At 39.1% G+C, this 19,716-nt stretch overlaps 1 protein-coding gene across 1 annotated transcript in view; it reads left to right on the top strand.

Annotated features, from left to right (window-relative positions):
- RAB39A (RAB39A, member RAS oncogene family) overlaps nucleotides 1-14,834 on the top strand; it is a 33,678-nt gene extending 18,844 nt beyond the window's left edge. Inside the window, exon 2 of the mRNA NM_001192830.1 lies at nucleotides 14,408-14,834. Coding sequence (NP_001179759.1) covers nucleotides 14,408-14,834 — 427 coding nt within the window. The remainder of the gene's footprint in view (nucleotides 1-14,407) is intronic.
- The last annotated feature ends 4,882 nt before the right edge of the window (nucleotides 14,835-19,716 follow it).

Genomic DNA, 19,716 nt, shown 5'->3' on the forward strand with positions numbered 1-19,716 from the left:
TATCCACTCAGCCAGTCTATGTCTTTTGGTTGGTGCATTTAATCCATTTACATTTAAGGTAATTATTGATATATATGATCCTATTACCATTTTCTTAATTGTTTGGAGTTTATTTTTTCTTTTCCTTCTCTTGCGTTTCCTGCCTGGAGAAGTGCCTTTAGCGTTTATTGTAAAGCTGGTTTGGTGGTGCTGAATTCTCTTAACTTTTGCTTGTCTGGAAAGCTTTTGATTTCTCCATCAAATCTGAAGGCGAGTCTTGCTGGGTAGTGTATTCTTCATTGTAGGTTCTTCCCTTTCATCACTTTAAATATATCATGCTATTCCTTTCCGGCTTAGAGGGTTTCTATTGAAAAATCAGCTGAACGTTATGGGAGTTGGCTTATATGTTATTAGTCATTTTTCCCTCATTTCTTTTAATAGTTTATCTTTGTCTTTAATTTTTATCAATTTGATCACTGTGTGTCTCAGCATGTTCCTTCTTGGGTCTATCTTTCCTGGTACTCTCTGCACTTCCTGGTCTTAGCTGACTATTTCTTTTCCTGTGCTGGAGGAGTTTTCAGCTGATTATCTCATCAAATACTTTCTCAGGTCCTTTCTCTCTCTCTCTTCTCCTGCTGGGACCCCTATAAATATGAATGTTGGTGCATTTAATGTTGTCTCAGAGGTCTCTTATGCTGTCTTCATCTCTTGTTTTGTTTTGTAATATACTTTTTTGTGGCTGTGATTTTTTCCTTTTGTCTTCCAGGTCACTTATCTGTTCCTCTGCCTCGGTTATTCTGCTATTGATTCCTTCTAGTATTATGCATCTCTGTTTGTTCTTGATAGTTCTTCTGGGTTTTTGGCAAACATTTCTTGCATCCTTTGCATTCTTTTCCTGAGATCATGGATCATCTTCACTATCATTATTCTGAATTCTTTTTCTGGAAGATTGCTACCTCCACTTCATTTAGTTGTCTTTCTGGGATTTTGTTGCTTCATGTGGGACATAACTCTCTGCTTTTTCATCCTAATTAACTTTCTGTAATGTGGTTTTTGTTCTAACCATTGTGGGATCGTGGTTCTTGCTTCTTCTGTCTGCCCTCTGGTGGATGAGGCTAAGGCTTGTGCAAGCTTCCTGATGGGAGGTACTGATGGTGGGAAAACCTGGGTCTTGCTCTAGTGGACAGGGCTGTGCTCTTAATCCAAATATCTGCTGATGGGTGGGGCTGCACTCCCTCCTTAGGAGTTAGTTTGGCTTGATGTTACCCAGCCTTAGAGTCTAAAGGCCCTGCATGCATGCCTTCATGCTAAGTTGATTCAGTTATGTCCTACTCTTTGCAACCCCATGGGCTATAGCCCGGAGAAGGCAATGGCACCCCACTCCAGTACTCTTGCCTGGAAAATCCCATGGACGGAGGAGCCTGGAATGCTGCAGTCCATGGGGTCACTGAGGGTTGGACACCACTGAGCGACTTCACTTTCGATGTTCACTTTCATGCATTGGAGAAGGAAATGGCAACCCACTCCAGTGCTCTTGCCTGGAGAATCCCAGGGACGGGGGAGCCTGGTGGGCTGCCATCTATGGAGTCACACAGAGTCAGGCACAACTGAAGTGACTTAGCAGTAGCAGGGCTGTAGCCTGCCAGGCTCCTCTGTCCATGGATCTTCCCAACCCAAGTATCAAACCCACATCTCTTATGTCTCTCTCATTGGCAGGTGGGCTCTTTACCAGTAGAGCCACCTGAGAAGCTGCCATGGTAGGACTAATGGCAGCCTCCAAGAGGGCTCACACCAAGGGGCACCTCCTAGGACTACTGCTGCCAGTGCCCCCATCCCTGCAGTGAGCCACTTTGCAGGAGACCCTTTGCAGGAGACCCTCAAACACTAACAAGTAGATGTGGTTCAGTCTCCTGTGGAGTCACTGCTCCTTTCCCCTGGGTCCTGGGGCACACAAGATTTTTGTGTGTGTGCCCTCCTAGAGTGGAGTCTCGGTTTCCCCTCGTCCTGTGGGAGTCCTGTAATCAAATCCTGCTGGCCTTCAAAATCCGCTTCACTGGAGACTCCTAGTCCCTTTGCTGGATACCCAGGCTGGGAAGCCTGACATAGGGCTCAGAACCTTCACAACAGTGGCAGAACTTTTTTGGTAATATTGTTCTCCAATTTGTGGGTTTCCCAACTGGTGGGTATGAGATTTGATTTGATCATGATTGTGCCCCTCCTACCATCTTGTTGTGGCTTTCCTTTGTCTTTGGTTGTGGGATATCTTTTTTGGTGGGTTCCATAATCTTCCTGTTGATGGTTGGTCAACAGCTAGTTGCAATTTTGGTGCACTCACAGGAGGATGTGAGCACTCATCCTTCTACTCTGCCATCTTGAACAAGTCTCCCTCATGCATCTTTTTTAGGAAGGCACTTGAAGATATGCTCTGTATCTCTCTATATATACATAGACAAGCACACACATGCATGTAAAAGAATAAACTAGGAATGAAGACATGGGCTATGAGGAACAGGAGATTTACTTCTAAAGAAAAGCAAAGGAAATGCCCTAGAAAATGGTGAAGGGAGATCCAGGATGCTTTCTCTGCCCCAGATACCAAGGACAACCAGGCCTGACTGACTGGAGCAGGGCAGAAAATTGTAGGAGAGAATCCTCCAGAAGGTGAAATTGACAGAAGAGCTAACTGGAATTAACTTTCTAAAAGATGGCAACTGGCAGAGTTTGGGGTTGGATTATTGAGGCCTGCATGGAAAACTAGCAAAAAAAAAAAAAAAGGAAGCAAAAAATGTGGTAGAGAGGGCTCACTCATTATCTGATGCTTCTTTTCCTCTGGACACATGGGAGGAATATATTTCCTTTCCCTCTTGCACTTAGAATCATATGACTATTTCTGGCCAATAGATTTGACCAGAACTCACATGTGATAGTTTTAAAGTACAGCCCAGATTTTTTTTTTAACCTTCTTCCTATCAAGAGGTGGGTTATCTCTTGCTGTAGCATAGCCTGGTCTATCTTGATTAATATGCAAGATAGTTATCAACTCTAAGGAAAAAAAATCATAGTTTATTTCAGGGCTCAGCATTGAAAAGTTTACATGGTCAGAATAACCAAATGCCAAGAAATGATCTTTCTACAATTATGATATGATACAGTATTGGCAGGTTTGGGGAATGGGAAAAATAAGGATGTTCTATAAGTACACAGTTAACTTTGATGAAAACATGAATTTAGAAAAAGAATAGAAAAGAACCTATTCTAATTTCTTGAAAATAAAAGCTGCATAATTTCAGATACAGAATGAAATGAGAAAAGGATAAACACCAAGATAAATTATAAAATATGGAGAGATATACAAAGCCACATGAAATGAAGCAATATTGAGAGAGTCATATGGAAGCAGACGTCACAAAATGGTAGGAGGATTATAGCCCAAGAGAAAATGTTCTTTACTTACATTAAATCACATAATGCATTATGTTACACGGAAGATCAAATATGAGACGCTATCATCATCTCATTTTTGTTCTGCAAAAGGATGCCAGAGAGTGTCAGAATAAGTGCTAGTCTTTTCTACACTTTCTGGTACCATACCAAATGGAAAATAAGCATCTTTCATTATTACCTTACAGACACATGGTGAAGCTAGAAACATTTCTCATTAATTTCTAAATAAATTATTTGGATTTTCACATGACATGTCTACCATCTAGAATCCACTACAGAGGACAATTTGAATTACTACCAATTTAAATACGGTAGTTCTTTAGAAAAGGTGAATGATTTCACCTATATGTTTATAGTGTGTGCTGCTATTCAGCCCTCTTCTCTTTGTTATTTGGCCTATTTCATGAATCCCCACTATAAATATCTAAAGGAGATAAGCTCTTTTATATTTTCCTCTGTAATTCTCCCATTTGCTTATTTGCATGCTGCCTGGGCATAGCCTTACAGAGTCTCAACTTACTAATTCAGTTGTTTATTTACAACTTGCAATAGGCCTCACACATGCCCAGTTTTGTTTTAGACACTAGGATGCTGCTGCTGCTGCTGCTGCTAAGTCGCTTCAGTAGTGTCCAACTCTGTGCGACCCCATAGACGGCAGCCCACCAGACTCCCCCGTCCCTGGGATTCTCCAGGCAAGAACACTGGAGTGGGTTGCCATTTCCTTCTCCAATAGACACTAGGCTACAATGCACCAAAAAATGAAAAAAAAAATCTTTGCTCTTGTGTAGCTTGTCTTCTACTTAGGGGAGATAGGCTATAACCAAATAAGTTGGAAAAATTATATAGACATTAGAATGGGTTAATTACTACAGAGGAAAATAGAGGATACAGGGTGAATAGAGCATGCTTTGGGGAGGGTGATAAGAAGGCCTCACTATCATAAAATGATGATCTGTGGTAAAGGGGGTAAAAAAAAAGATGGTCACACGGGAATTAATTCCCATATCCAAAGAGAGAATGTGGCCATTGGGTATTGTAAATATTACATATAGCCTCCAAACCACAAATTTGATTTTTGATGAAAAGACCTTGGAATTATACAGAGAGAATTTTAATATTTATTTGTATGAAAAAGATATCCTATAACCCCAAGTTTTAGAAGTCATCCCTGATAACTCAGACGGTAAAGAATCTTCCTGTAATGCAGGAGACCCTGGTTCGATCCCTGGGTCAGGAAGATCCCCTGGAAAAGGGAACAGCAACCCACTCCAATATTCTTGCCTGGAGAAGTCCATGGACATAGAAGCCTGGCGGGCTACCGTCCATGGGGTTGCAAAGAGTTGGACACAACTGAAGCGACTTAACACATTTCAGAAGGCAAGAGCAGGAACTATTAAAGTCAGTAATAATAAGAGGAGGGGGGCGGGGGAGATGTGTTTCGGTGTCTTGAAAGCAGTCCTAAGGGCCTGGATTACAAATGAAGCAGGTAAGTAAAACATCAACACAATGACTATTCCCAGAAGGGCAATAGGAATGTAATGTCATGGTGAAAAAAGGCACTCCCAAAGCTATTGCATTTGTAGGCTGCTTGCTGCCAACAGCCTTTTAACATCAAAGTACTTCCATCTTCCAAATGCCTATTTGGCAGTTGGCAAAGCCACAGGAAGGGCATTTCCAGAATGGAACAACTGGCTCATTTTACCCAAGTAAAGTCAGCAAGTGTTTTCTATGTTTTGTTGCTTTTGTAAGAGGCTAGTGCACATCCTATAAAGTTCATAATAATAACATATAAGATCTCATTCACACTTGGTTGCATTGTCCATATATTAAGTAACTCTATAAATGTAAGCTAACTCCAGTGCTCTCAAGTTCATTTGTCTATATGTATTTCAGGAAAAAAAATTAGAGAGAATGATTAAACAGTTTAAAATGTTTACATAAACAAGACAAACTTTTTCCTTTTCTATTCTAAAGTAAATATATATGTAGGAATAAATTTTGAGATGAATGGATAAAGAAAATGTGGTATATACATACAATTGAAAATCATTCAGCCATAAAAAAGAAAAAGAAACCCTGTCATATGCTATAACGAGGATAAATCTTGGGAGCATTATGTATTAATATGTGAAATTGAGACAGGAGAGAAATGGGCAGGTCACAATCTTTAAAAGAATGACATAGTCATTGAAGAGATGACATAAACTGGTTAGAACCAGCTAGGCCAAGATTGCAGAAGATTTGACTTCCAACTGGGTGGATCACAATAAACTGTGGAAAATTCTGAAAGAGATGGGAATACCAGACCACCTGACCTGCCTCTTGAGAAACCTATATGCAGGTCAGGAAGCAACAGTTAGAACTGGACATGGAACAACAGACTGGTTCCAAATAGGAAAAGGAGTACGTCAAGGCTGTATATTGTCACCCTGCTTATTTAACTTCTATGCAGAGTACATCGTGAGAAACACTGGGCTGGAAGAAGCACAAGCTGGAATCAAGATTGCCGGGAGAAATATCAATAACCTCAGATATGCAGATGAGACCACCCTTATGGCAGAAAGTGAAGAGGAACTAAAAAGCCTCTTGATGAAAGTGAAAGAGGAGAGTGAAAAAGGTGGCTTAAAGCTCAACATTCAGAAAACGAAGATTAGGGCATCTGGTCCCATCACTTCGTGGGAAATAGATGGGGAAACAGTAGAAAGTGTGTCAGACTTTATGTGGGAAATAGATGGGGAAACAGTGGAAAGTGTGTCAGACTTTATTTTTTGGGGCTCCAAAATCACTGCAGATGGTGATTGCAGCCATGAAATTAAAAGACGCTTACTCCTTGGAAGGAAAGTTATGACCAACCTAGATAGTATATTGAAAAGCAGAGACATTACTTTGCCAACAAAGGTCCGTCTAGTCAAGGCTATGGTTTTTCCAGTGGTCATGTATGGATATGAGAGTTGGACTGTGAAAAAAGCTGAGTGCTGAAGAATTGATGCGTTTGAACTGTGGTGTTGGAGAAGACTCTTGAGAGTCCCTTGGACTGCAAGGAGATCCAACCAGTCCATTCTGAAGGAGATCAGTCCTGGGTGTTCATTGGAAGGACTGCTGCTAAAGCTGAAACTCCAATACTTTGGCCACCTCATGCGAAGAGTTGACTCATTGGAAAAGACCCTGATGCTGGGAGGGATTGAGGGCAGGAGGAGAAGGGGATGACAGAGGATGAGATGGCTGGATGGCATCACCAACTCAATGGACATGAGTTTGAATAAGCTCCGGGAGTTGGTGATGGACAGGGAGGCCTGGCATGCTGCTATTCATGGGGTCGCAAAGAGTCGGACACGACTGAACGGCTGAACTGAACTGAGACTTTAAACTCATTGTTATATAGTAGCATGCTAAATGACATACCCACAGGTGCCATGAAAATTCCCAAACTGACCATAAAAGACCAAAAAGTGGGCAGTGGTCCAACTCCTGGAAATCCTTGTCCCTTCCCTGAAAGAACTGGAATAATCCTCCTACTTGTTAGCATAGGTAGTTACTCAGCCCATAAAAACTCCCCATTTATCAGGGCCTCTTGACTTTTTAGATGGCCCACACTTCGTCTCTGTAGTGTGTATCTCCCAGAATAAACTTGTTTTCACTTTACTATGGCTTACTCTTGAATTCTTCCCTGCCAAGGACACTTACTTGGTGGCCTGTCTCAGGGACTCACCTGAGACCTGGGACATGACTGTCCTCTTGTTCCCCATTTTCCTGCAGCAAAATAAGCCAGTCACAGAGGGACAAATATTGCATGATTCCACTTATATGAGGTATTTGCAGAAGTCAGACTCACAAATGCAGAAAGCAGAATGGTGGTTGTTAGGGGCTGGGCATGTGGGAGAGGGTAGGAAATAAGAAGTTACTATTCAATGAGAATGGAAGTATCAGTCATGCAGGATGAAAAAGTTCTAGAGAATCTGTTGTACAACATTGTGCTTATAGTTAACAATACTGTATACTTTAAAGTTGTTAAGAGAGTAAATCTTAAGTGTTTTTTACCACAATTTTTTTTTTTTAATGAATGAATTTTGGCTTCATAAAACTATGTTGAAAGTTTATGTTTGTAACTTTGTTTTCCATCATTCTTTCCTACAAAATATCTGTAGCCTCTGTCAATCAGATCTTTGGTTGCCAGCAGCAAATCAATTTGAGGACTTTAATAAAAAACAAAAGCTACTGGAAGCATGTCTGGGTCACAGAGCCTTGACAGGATAGTGGGGGACCAGGCTTGGAATGAACCCAAAGATCCCAGGGCGAGAACCATAAGAGGCCAGTGTGGTCCCCATGATAATTGCCCCTTTTTTTGCCTTTTCACCCATTACCATAAGAAACCCTGAATGGACAGTTGGCAGTCTCAGCTACAAATTCAATAGAAGTGTCACGAGGTTCTCTAGTGAAAGCGTTTCTCCCTTGGATGCTAAAACCTTTATATCAGCAGAGTTCAGAGTCACAGAGATTAGAAGCAACAAAAAATGTTAGTGACTCATTAAGTGTAATTGTGAAAGGTACCATCACCCCACTTTTACCCTTTGTTTCCCATACCACAACATCTTTTTATGGGGAAAAAATCACTACCTACTATATTCCTCACTAGCTTAGAACATATACATCCTGAAGGATCATGCCAAGATTTTACAGGGTGTCAACTCCTGGGCATAAGCATAACCAAATCTTTTTTTTAAATTGAAGTATAGTTGGTTTACAGTGTTGTGTTAGTTTCAGGTGTACAGCAAGTTGATTGAGTTTTTTATATGTGTGTGTGTGTGGTAGGGGGGAGGAGTTGTGTGTGTGTTCTTTTTCAGATTCTTTTCCACTTAGGTTATTGTAATGTGTATTGAATATTTTATTTATTTTTGGCTGTGCTGGGCCTTTGTTGCTTTGCCCAGGCTTTCTCTAGTCCTGGCAAGCAGGGGCTACTCTTTGTTGCAGCACACAGGCTCCTCATTGCAGTGGCTTCTCCTGTTGCCGAGCATAGGCTCTAGGTACCTGGGCTTCAGTAGTTGTAGCACGTGGGCTCAGTAGTTGTGGCACATGGGCTTGGTTGCTCCTCAGCATGTGGAATCTTCCTGGACCAGGGATCAAACCCATGTCCCCTGCATTAGCAGGCAGATTCTTATCCACTGTGCCACCAGGGAAGTTTATCTAAACAAATAGATAAACTTTTTGTTTATCTATTATACATATGTGTGTGTGTGTATCTGTTAACATAACTGGATCTTAATAACCCATTCCACAGTTTTATAGGTGTATGCCTCTAGGCGATTGTGACATAAGCTCATTGAATCTTACGGAATCAGCCCATTTCTTCCCGTTAACTGAAACCTTTTGGTCTGTAGCAAAGTGTGGGATATCATGACTCTATATAAGGCATTCCATAAATTCATGGATGGTGGTGCTAGCATGGCTTGAGTCCACATTAAATGTCTTTTACAGTGAGAACATATCAGTGTCCCCTTTGTGATGGTTTTCCCAGGTAAGGTACCATATTCAAGATATCATTAACTGCTAGAAAATTGAGTATTAAGCTATTAAACTTGAGATACGAGAAAGTCTATGCTGAGCCCAGTCAGCTTGCTACCATGATCACTTTGAGTCCAAAATAGGATAAAAATACTGACTGATGAGTGTAGGACAGGACATTTTGTTTAGCTGATTATTAAGAACTCCTTCACAGAGGAGGCTTTTGGTAAATATTTTCATTGGATACAGTATTTGCATACTCAAGACCCATCCACACATCCCAAATATCCTTATTATCAATCTTCGATTTTGTTTTTTCCAACATACCTAACCCTTAGGCTCTGCTTATGAATTGATGTAGGTCCTTAACATACATTTCTCCATCTCTTCCTCTGGTGAAAGTTCCTCATTATGGAGGATTTCTCCTTTGGAAGAAATGGAAGGATTTCTCCTTTCCACTATTGAGTGGAATTGACCGATACCAAGATATTATTTCACAGAAGGCAATGGCGCCCCACTCCAGTACTCTTGCCTGGAAAATGCATGGATGGAGGAGCCTGGTGGGCTGCAGTCCGTGGGGCCAACTGTAAGGCAGACTTGAATTTTTTTCTTCTTTGATTATAGGGGAAATCCACATAAGGCTGTAGGTTGAGAGGGTGTTGCAGAAGTAGACATGCTAGATGTGTGAGCCGTGTTGCTCCAGGTCTCCTCAGGTTCCACCCCTATTCCTGCCTGTATATATGACTTCTGTTTGATGACATAGTTCCTGCCTATGAATCAGAACACCTAGCTCTTGATGAGCACTCAGATTGCACAGACACCTGTTGTTTGTTAATCTCTATCAAAGCCAGGTTTTAAGCCAAGAACTATTTCTCAAAAGCATAATAGCTCTTGACAAAAAGGGCATTTCTGTATTCTAAAATGTCATGCCTGTAATTGTCCAGTGGAACCTTTCCCAGGCTTTCTTTAAATCATTTATTCATTCAATGAGACTTTCAAAGCCCAGAAGGAAATAGATATAAAATAACATGCAAAAGATGTTGTTGCTTAAAAAAAATTGTTACTCTTCATTCTTTACAAGTCTTGGATTCTTTACAGGAAGACCTATCTACCTAGTTCTTTTAGGGTTTATTCCCTGCCTCCTTAAAACACCTTTAAGACATTCTGAAGACCTAGGTGTCTCAACCCAAGAGAGGAACTTCCAGAGAAAGATAGATGCCCCCTCATCATCTCTGTAAGACCTGACTCTCAAGTTCTATTTTTCAATCTTGAGGCCTGTCTCTTCCCCTAAATAATTGACAGCAGGGATACCCAATTATTTTAGGGAAAACCCTACTTCTTAGGACAACTAATTCTGAATTTGAAGCCTAACTATATCAGAATTCTAAATCTAATATCTGGATACAAACTGGAGATCAAGTTATTATATTGAAAAAAGGCAGATGTCCTATTGAGGCCTTTTATTTCAACTAATTATTAATAAGGGCTGTTTTATAGAATATGTTACATATATTTTGCTATTATTTTATTCTATAGAATGATTTGCCAACTGCATTCCAAATATGTTTTCAAAATTAAATACAGAGTGCTAGAATATATAGCATTTCCTACAGTGTAAGACATGCCTCTGCCCAATAGACAAGCATTTCAGTGTTGAGTTTTTTTAATTAATTAATTTGTTTTAATTGGAGGCTAATTACTTTACAGTACTGTGGTGGTTTTTGCCATACATTGACATGAGTCAGCCACGGGTGCACATGTGTCCCCCAATCCTGAACAGTGCTGAGTTTTTAACCACAAAAGCATGTTGGTTTGGGCTTCTCTGGTGGCTCAAAGATAAAGAATCCACCTGCTCATGCAGGAGACATGGGTTCGATCCCTGACCCAGGAAGATCTCACATGCTGTAAAGCAACTAAGCCTACATGCCACAACTATTGAGCCTGTGCTCTGGAGCGCAAGAGCTGCAGCTTCTGAACTCCCATGCCTCAACTACTGAAGCCCTTGTACCCTAGAGTCCATGCTCAGCAACAAGATAAAGCCCCACAACAAGGAGCCCACGCACCGCTCCCGTCCCCACTTGCTGCAACTAGAGAAAGCCACGTGCAGGAACAAAAACCCAGCAGAGTTAAAAGTAAATAACAAAAATAAAAAAAAATTTAAAGGCATATTGTTTTAAATTATACTGTTAGGAAATTAATTGGCGAAGGGGGAGTAATACAGACTTGGTTCTGAGTAAGTGAAAGCTTTCAGTCTAATGTCAGCCTTATTTAGGTTTCCCTAAGACTCAGATGCTGGGAGGGATTGGGGGCAGGAGGAAAAGGGGACGACAGAGGATGAGATGGCTGGATGGCATCACTGACTCGATGGACGTGAGTCTCAGTGAACTCCGGGAGTTGGTGATGGACAGGGAGGCCTGGCATGCTGTGATTCATGGGGTCGCAAAGAGTCGGACACGACTGAGCGACTGAACTGAAGACACTATGTGCTAAGTCGCTTCAGTTGTGTTCGACTCTTTGAGACCCTGTGGACCTTGACCTGCCAGGCTCCAGTGTCCATGGGATTCTCCAGGCAAGAATACTGGAGTAGATAGCCATTCCCTCCTCCAGGAGATCTTCCAGACCCAGAGATCAAACCCCTGTCTCTTAGGTATCCTGCAATGGCAGGTGGGTTCTTTACCACTAGCACCACCTGGGGAGCCCTGCTCCTGCTGCTGCTGCTGCTAAGTCAGTTCAGTCGTGTCTGACTCTGTGCAACCCCATAGACGGCAGCCCACCAGGCTCCCCCGTCTCTGGGATTCTCCAGGCAAGAACACTGGAGTGGGTTGCCATTTCCTTCTCCAATGCATGAAAGTGAAAAATGAAAGTGAAGTCGCTCAGTCGTGTCCAACTCTTAGCGACCCCATGGACTGCAGCCTACCAGGCTCCTCCTTCCATGGGATTTTCCAGGCAAGAGTACTGGAGTGGGGTGCCATTGCCTTCTCCCCTGCACATCTGCCTAAATTCCAGCATATAGATGAGCAGTAAAACAATAACAAATTCGTTATCCTGCAAAATTAAAAAAGAACAGCAACAACTTAAATGAACTGCATTATTTGTAACTGCCAGTGGTAATAGGAGTGTGCTTCCCAGGTTGCGCTAGTGGTAAAGAGCTCCCCTACAAATGCAGAAGTTGCAGGTTCAGTCCTTGGGTCTGGAAGATCCCCTGGAGAAGGGTATGGCAACCTACCCCAGTATTCTTGCCTGGAGAATCCAATGGACAGAGCAGCCAGTTGGACTGCAGTCCATAGGGTTACAAAGAGCTGGACATGACTGAAGCAACTTAGCACTCACACAATGATAGGGGGAGTTTTTTCTTACTGTCTCCAACTGTATGGTACAGTAGTCCTTGAAAGAGGTTTTTTTAAGCAGTCACTTAAGAGCCTCTCTATTAGGAATTCCAAGGAGAAGGGCAGGCAGGAGATATGCAGAAGGGAGGTAATCTTTCTTCAACAAATTGTACTTGTGGTATCCAAACACTGAACTGAGCTGTGATTTCAGCAATAAGGATAAAGAAGGTATGTAAAGTAACTGACACTTCACAAATATCTTTGGTGCCTCAGGCAAGTAACAGGAACACTTGCTTAAGGATGATCTAAATGCTTAAGATCACTGATAACTTGGGTAATTCCCTAACAGTGCAGTGTTTAGGACTCTATGCTTCCACTACAGGAGTCCCAGGTTTGATTCCTGGTCAGGGAACTAAGGACTTTCCAGGTGGCTCAATGGTAAAGAATCTACCTGCCAAGCAGGAGATGCAGGCTCAGTCCCTGGATTGGGAAGATCCCCTGGAGAAGGAACTGGCAACCCACTCCAGTATTCTTGCCTGGGAAATCCCAAGGACAGAGGAGCCTGGCCAGGCCACAGTCCGCGGGGTTGCAATGTCAGACACAACTTAACGACTAAACCACCACCACCACCAGGGAACTAAGATTCTGCAAGCCACATGGCTTGACCGAAAAAAAAAAAAAAAAATCACTGACAATTTGGAAGCTGAGACACTTATGTGATCTGTGGCTCATACAACATTTAACATGTTCCCTCTCCAATAAGATTAATTAATCCAATATAACAAATATTAAAGTACATCCATCACTTGTCAGGCAATTGTTAGATACATAGATGGAATATGTTTAGCCCTCAAGAAGGAAGATATTTGTTGTTATGTCTTCATTAAGTAGAAGAAATACCAACAAATCCAATCAATACATTATGAAAATTGATAAATAATGGCAGTATGCCAAAGGTTCGATGGAGTTATTAGAGAAATACCTAAGAGAGGTAGAGGAGGAGAAGACAGTAACAATGAAGGCTTTTTATATGATAGGATTTTTTAACTGACTCTCTAAAGAAGAAATGGGAGTTTGCTAGGCAAAGAAAAATGTAGAAGACATTCTAGGTAGAGAAAACAACATACATAAAGGCAAAAAATATAAAATAGTATGACCTTGCCATCTTGCCTCTTGATTTAGTCAGGAAACAAATGGCACGCTTGAAAGGTTAACTGCAAAGAGTTTAATGAAGATGACTATTTCCAGAAATGTGGGCCATGTCAAGGGCACCAACAAAGAATGGTGAAGCATTCAGTGGGAAGCTATAATGCCGTGGCCAGAAGGGGCAGGGAAAGGGAATGAGACTGCCAGAACCTGCTGAGAGGCAGAGCCGTGGGAGAGGGACTACCCAACAGCAACCTCAGCAAGAAGCAGAAGAAAACAACCACTACAAAATCACAGCCTGGCAGAGAAAAAGGGAGGGGTAAACACCCTGTCCTCCCTTTCCTCCAGTCTCTAGCAGAGCCCCCTCCTGCTAGCTGAACCCCACTGCAGGCCAGAGGCCAGAGGGGTTTGAGAAAGCTTCTGTAAAGGTTGGCTTTCTGAGGCCAGGAGAGCAGAGACTAGATCCGTAGAGGCCAACAATCATTAGTACATGCATCTCAGATTCATATCCTGTGTCTGAACAATTTCCTGCTTCTTGAACAGGTATAGCTAACCCAGGACTAAACCTCTAACTGAAGTGACGAGTTTGCCCTCATTTCTTCTTCCTTAACTGACATAAGAAGTAGCTTGTTGACCTAAATGATAGGAAAAGAGTCTTAAGATCATTGTAACTTCTGCTCTGAACCAAAACTTTCTGTGTACATACTTTTAATCACAGTAATGTGATAATTATCCTATCGGATATTTAAAAATAAGTAATCCTGAGTGTGAGATGACATATAAGTGCTTATTTGTCTATCTAAAAATATCTACTTTAATATTGTCAGTGGATGAAACTAGCTTGCATATTAGTTTCATAGAATTTTTTTGTTCACTTGAGACACTTCATATTTGATTTATAAACTCTAGTTAACTCACATTTAAAGTATCTTCAGATTTTGTTATGGTGTTACGTTGTTTGAAATAGAACAAGTTGTCCTCTTACAACCTTTTTTTTCCTATTTATTTTTCAGATCAATAACTCGATCTTATTACCGCAACTCGGTTGGTGGATTTTTAGTATTTGACATTACTAACCGACGGTCTTTTGAACACGTGAAAGATTGGCTGGAAGAAGCAAAAATGCACGTGCAGCCATTTCAGATTGTATTTCTGCTAGTGGGACATAAATGTGATTTAGCTTCACAACGTCAAGTTACACGGGAAGAAGCTGAAAAACTGTCAGCAGACTGTGGTATGAAGTATATAGAAACCTCAGCAAAAGATGCTACGAATGTTGAGGAATCCTTCACTATCTTGACAAGAGACATATATGAACTTATTAAAAGGGGAGAGATTTGTATTCAGGATGGCTGGGAAGGGGTTAAAAGTGGTTTTGTTCCAAATACTGTGCATTCTTCTGAGGAAGCAGTAAAGCCCAGGAAAGAGTGCTTCTGCTGACTTCAAACATGCCAAAGAATTAAGAACAGATTGGGTGTCATTTCAGAATAAATACCAACATTAACAACAGAATGATATGATGAAAGCATTTTAAAAAGTTATAAACCCACGCTAATGCTGTTTTGTAAGGTATTTAATTCAGAGCAATATGCTAACTTGTTAAACTACCAGATTGGTATTTTGCTAAATTATCAAGCAAAGCAGACAACATTTTCTGGAAACTGGAGTGTCTACATAATTGCCTTCATTCTCATTTTGTTAGCATATAACTGACCATAATATCCAAATATGTCAATATTACTCGTCTTTCTTGATAGTTTGAAATGGATGTTTTATGCACACATATAATCTATTGGAAAGATTTTATCAGGAATTACATTCTCTAGCATTAATTAATATTAAATAGTAAAGTGGATTTAAAAGTGCACTGTTCATTTACAAAGTAAACAATCTCAGAGTTATTAACTAGGCCTAAAATAACAATTTCTTGCTTAAGGTGGCAGGTTTGTAACCATTCTCTGAAATATTCTCCCTTAATTTTGCCTGAACATGAAAAGATAAGTTTTATATTAATTTTTGTTCTCTGATTTATTGCTCCTGAAAATTTTATGTTTTATAGAGACATCTAAGGATCTCAGCAAAATATTTTATTATAAATATTTGTAAAAATCAAAATGAAGGATCACTATCAGCAAATGTTTTGTTTTTATAGTATACTGTCCTTAATAAAATAAGAAAAATGAATTCATATACTGATGACATTTTCAAAGAAAGTAAATCCAGTCTACCTTGAGTATTGTCAAAATTATCAATATAGGTAAGTGTAGAATATTTTTAATAATTGCTTTTTATGTTCAAGTGAATTTCCAAATTTCCCCATTTTCAATACAAGGAAAGTGTAGAAAATATTTTTCTGGGCAAGAAAAATTGGCTAGATGTTTGAAATAGCATTCAAATTTTATTTTAAAATATCATCAGTAAAAATAAAAATAAAATAATGAGTTAAGGCTATAAGATAATGTTTGAGTTTCCTAATTTTTAACTTGTTAATTAAATTCCCCTCCTGGAAGGGACATTTTTATGACAATGTCAAATATTTTATAATATACATTTCTATTCTGTTCTGTAAACCATTCTTGATCACAAAGAAACTGCTTTTTGGAATCATAAGGTCTTTACTGTTTAACTATAGTTGCTTCATTTGTTTGAAAACCAAATTTGTATAGTAGAAAGAATACTTAATGAGAAATCAGAAAACCTGGTTCTAAGCTTGCCTTTGCTTTCCAGTATTCATACATGAGTAAGTAACTTAACTTCTGTTAGTTTTCTCATCTGTAAAACAAGGCTAATGACTTCATTAATTGTATTTCATGGAATTATTTTGGGAATCCAGTGAATCATTTAGAAAAGCTTTGTAAGTGCAAAAAGAATTATACAAATGTGAGATCAATATCAACTGCTGATGGGCATACTATTATACTTACAATGAATGAGAATTTGTACAATGGATGAGAATTTTTCCCATGTTCTTTTCCTTCCCTCCCACACAGAAGGAGCAAAGAAGGTATACGCTTTCATGGACCTGGTGCAGTTCTTGGTTTGATGTATTTCTGTAGACTGTTACCCTGAAACTCCACTCCTCTAAAGTGGAAATGATAGGCAAGAAAATCCGACGAGACTTAATTCAATCAAAAGTCATGTTTGAATGTGGTTTTTGTGCCTCTTTGAATGTTTAAATACTAGTACCTTTCTAGGTTAATGTAAGTATTTTTATAGTGCCTGTAGAGACTATAAATTATACCATCGCTATAATTTTTTGAATATATTGTCAATGTTTTCCTGATATCCTTGGGTTAATTTTACTTGAATAAGTTCAAACTATAACTGGCCAGATAAGACAATACTGTCACCCCTAATGTGAAGTAGTCTATTTTTATTGTTACAATTTAAAATCTTATAATTTTCATCAGTTCAAAGTAGCATAAACTCACATAGTGAATACTTAACAGTAGTTTAAAGTATGGTTATTTGTGGCTACTTGTAAAGTTAAATGGCTAAAATATAAAATGTGATTTAACTTTCAGTGGATACCCTTTGTAATACTAATGTTGGGATAGCACTCATGTTTGGTCAAAGCGTATGATGTGTTCTAAGATTTAGAATCGAATTAAGGAATCAAAAGAAACAAATGGGAAGGCAGGGCCCCATAAAGCTGATACTTAGCAGAATCACACATGAGCAGAAGCAAGCATCGAAGTGTAATTCTTATATCTTGGTTGGTATTCTTTCCATAATCATGCTGTGTCAGGGTGTGTGTGTGTTTGTGTGTGTGTGTTGAAGAAAAGGGGAAATGTTATCTAACTGAATCCACAGAGTCTCAAATTGGGCCAAATCATTATATTATAGAGGAGCTAAAATTTTTGAGTTCTTATACCAGATTGCCAAATATCTTTATAACCTTAGCCAGATATCTTTATCTATTTATCTGCCTATCTCCCTATACATATAAGTAACTGACCTATTTTCTTACACATCATTATGTAGCATAGCGATAATAATGCCAATGTAGTAAAGATATTAGCTCCAGGCAAAACATTTTGACTAAGGTTCTTATAAATCAAAAATACTCAATTTTACATTAGAATTATATAATTTAATATTTAATTTAAACCTTACTTAAATTAAAATTTTTAAAATGAACAATGTAGCTAATTTAATAATTAGCTAATTATTAAATATTTTAAATATGATTAAAAAGAAATGAAAAACTATCCAAGCATATAACAAATTTGTCCCTGAGAGAAATTGTTCATCTTGAGTATTATTAACACTTTCAGGGCATGTAGTGATATGTTTCATTAAATGGAAAGCTTAAGCCAAAATGATTATGTAATTGGAGTGTGGAGTGTGTAAATGTGGCCTTTATATACACTGTAGTAGCAAACAAGAGTTTTTGAGCCTGGACACTTGAGAGTTTACTCTAGGTTTCCCAAAGCTTCAAACCAGTTTTGGTTTGTTTGGTTGGTTGGTTAGTTGGTTTGGTTTGGTAGCAACCAAAGCAGTCATTTCTATTATTGTTAAGATAACTTGGGCAGTCTTTTTATCTAACTTTACGTCATGAAAAAACTGAATCTATGGATTAATAAAATCATCTTCGTGCTGCTTTTGTCAGATTTTATATTGCCATTGGTTAAATTAGGAACAAAGCTTCAGGCTTCCTTGGTGGTCTAGTTGGGTTAAAAGTCTGCCTTGCACTGCAGAGGACACTGGTTCCATCCGTGATCCAGGAAGATCCCACATGCCGCAGGGCGACTAAGCCCATGTGCCACAACTACTGAACCCACGCTCTAGACCCTGTGAGCCGCAATTACTGAGCGCAAGCTCCTCAATTTCTGAAGCCCTTGTGTCCTAGAGCCTGTGCTCCACAAGAGAGCCACCAAAATTAGAAACCCGCACACAGCAGCTAGAGAGTAGCCCTTGCTCACCGCAACTAGAGAAGGCTTCATGCATGGTAATGAAGACCTAGCAAAGCAAAAATAAGAACATAAATGAAATTATAAAAAGAATATAGTTTCCTTTGACTTTGTGAAATAAAATTCACAGATATGGCAAGATAAGAAAAATCTAAACAAAAGAACTCTTCTCTGCCCTTTGGTCTCCTCTCTCCCCCACTGTGCATCAACCAAATCTCTTTCATCAGCAGGAATACCTGCTCAATCATTAAGAGCACCATTGGCCTAACATCAAAAAGACAACTCCTTAAAAGATAACATTCCTTCTTGGTCTTATAAAGGATCACATAACCTACCACGATGACACTTAGACCTGGATTATGTAAACTGTCACTAATAATATGTCATTTGATGTACAGCCTTCTGTCTCAAAGAACTATAAACTATGCCTTGACTTATAACAAGTAGAATAGTTCTCAGAGCTTTCTGAGATACACTTCCCAGGTTTTATTTCTCAAATTCAGCTTGAATAAAATTTTCCAATTCTTTCTTAGGTCGACTGAATAGTGTTTCTTCTACATCTTAAAAGAGTGCACTCTATTTCCTTACTTATGACACAGAAACATTCAAAAGACTAAAGACCTGTTTGATAAGCTAATTCATTTGTTCCCCAGTAACTGCCTGAAGAGATTCAGCTGGAAATGCAAAGGAAATCATTAAGAAAAAATAAAGTCTATGAAGGCTTTAAAGTTAGATTTTTAGTATTTTAAAATAGAATGGATTCCCAATCAGAACCTACTTTTGGATATTCCACAGCTGATAAACAACCATCTCTGCTTCAGAATCTTTCTAAATTCCAGTTTTCTCATTAAACTTTCCTGAGCAACTGATCTTAAAATAACTAACAAACTGTTCTCCTGAACCTGAATGAACTGTTACATGACTTGGTATTTCCAAAATCTTAATAACATATGAGTGATGAGCTATGACAATCTAATCAATTACTATACAATCTAATTCACATCATTATGATATAGAATAAATATAAAAGAAAAAATTTAAAGATATTAAAAAACTGGTATTCCTTGTTATGTCTCTGGGTAAATTTTTCATCATTTTTTTTAATAGTGCCTAAAACATTATCTATGTGACATTCAGTGACTATTAATTAATGATTATTATGTTGAGTTAATCCTATTTAATGTGGGATCCGTATATTTATAGTTTATATATTCCATGGAGGAACAAACATGTTTTGCTACAATTTCTCTTGCAATTTTTTCAGAATGACAGCCAATGGAAGAAAAATATGGCATAGTTTTTGAAGTATGTTATTTGATTTTAAATAATGAATAAAAAGAATGAGAATGAGAACTCATTGTCACATGATTGTTACATTATCTATTTTTAGTGCGCCATCTTTAGCGGTG

The sequence above is a fragment of the Bos taurus genome, chromosome 15, assembly GCF_002263795.3.
Source record: "Bos taurus isolate L1 Dominette 01449 registration number 42190680 breed Hereford chromosome 15, ARS-UCD2.0, whole genome shotgun sequence".
Lineage (NCBI taxonomy): Eukaryota > Metazoa > Chordata > Mammalia > Artiodactyla > Bovidae > Bos > Bos taurus.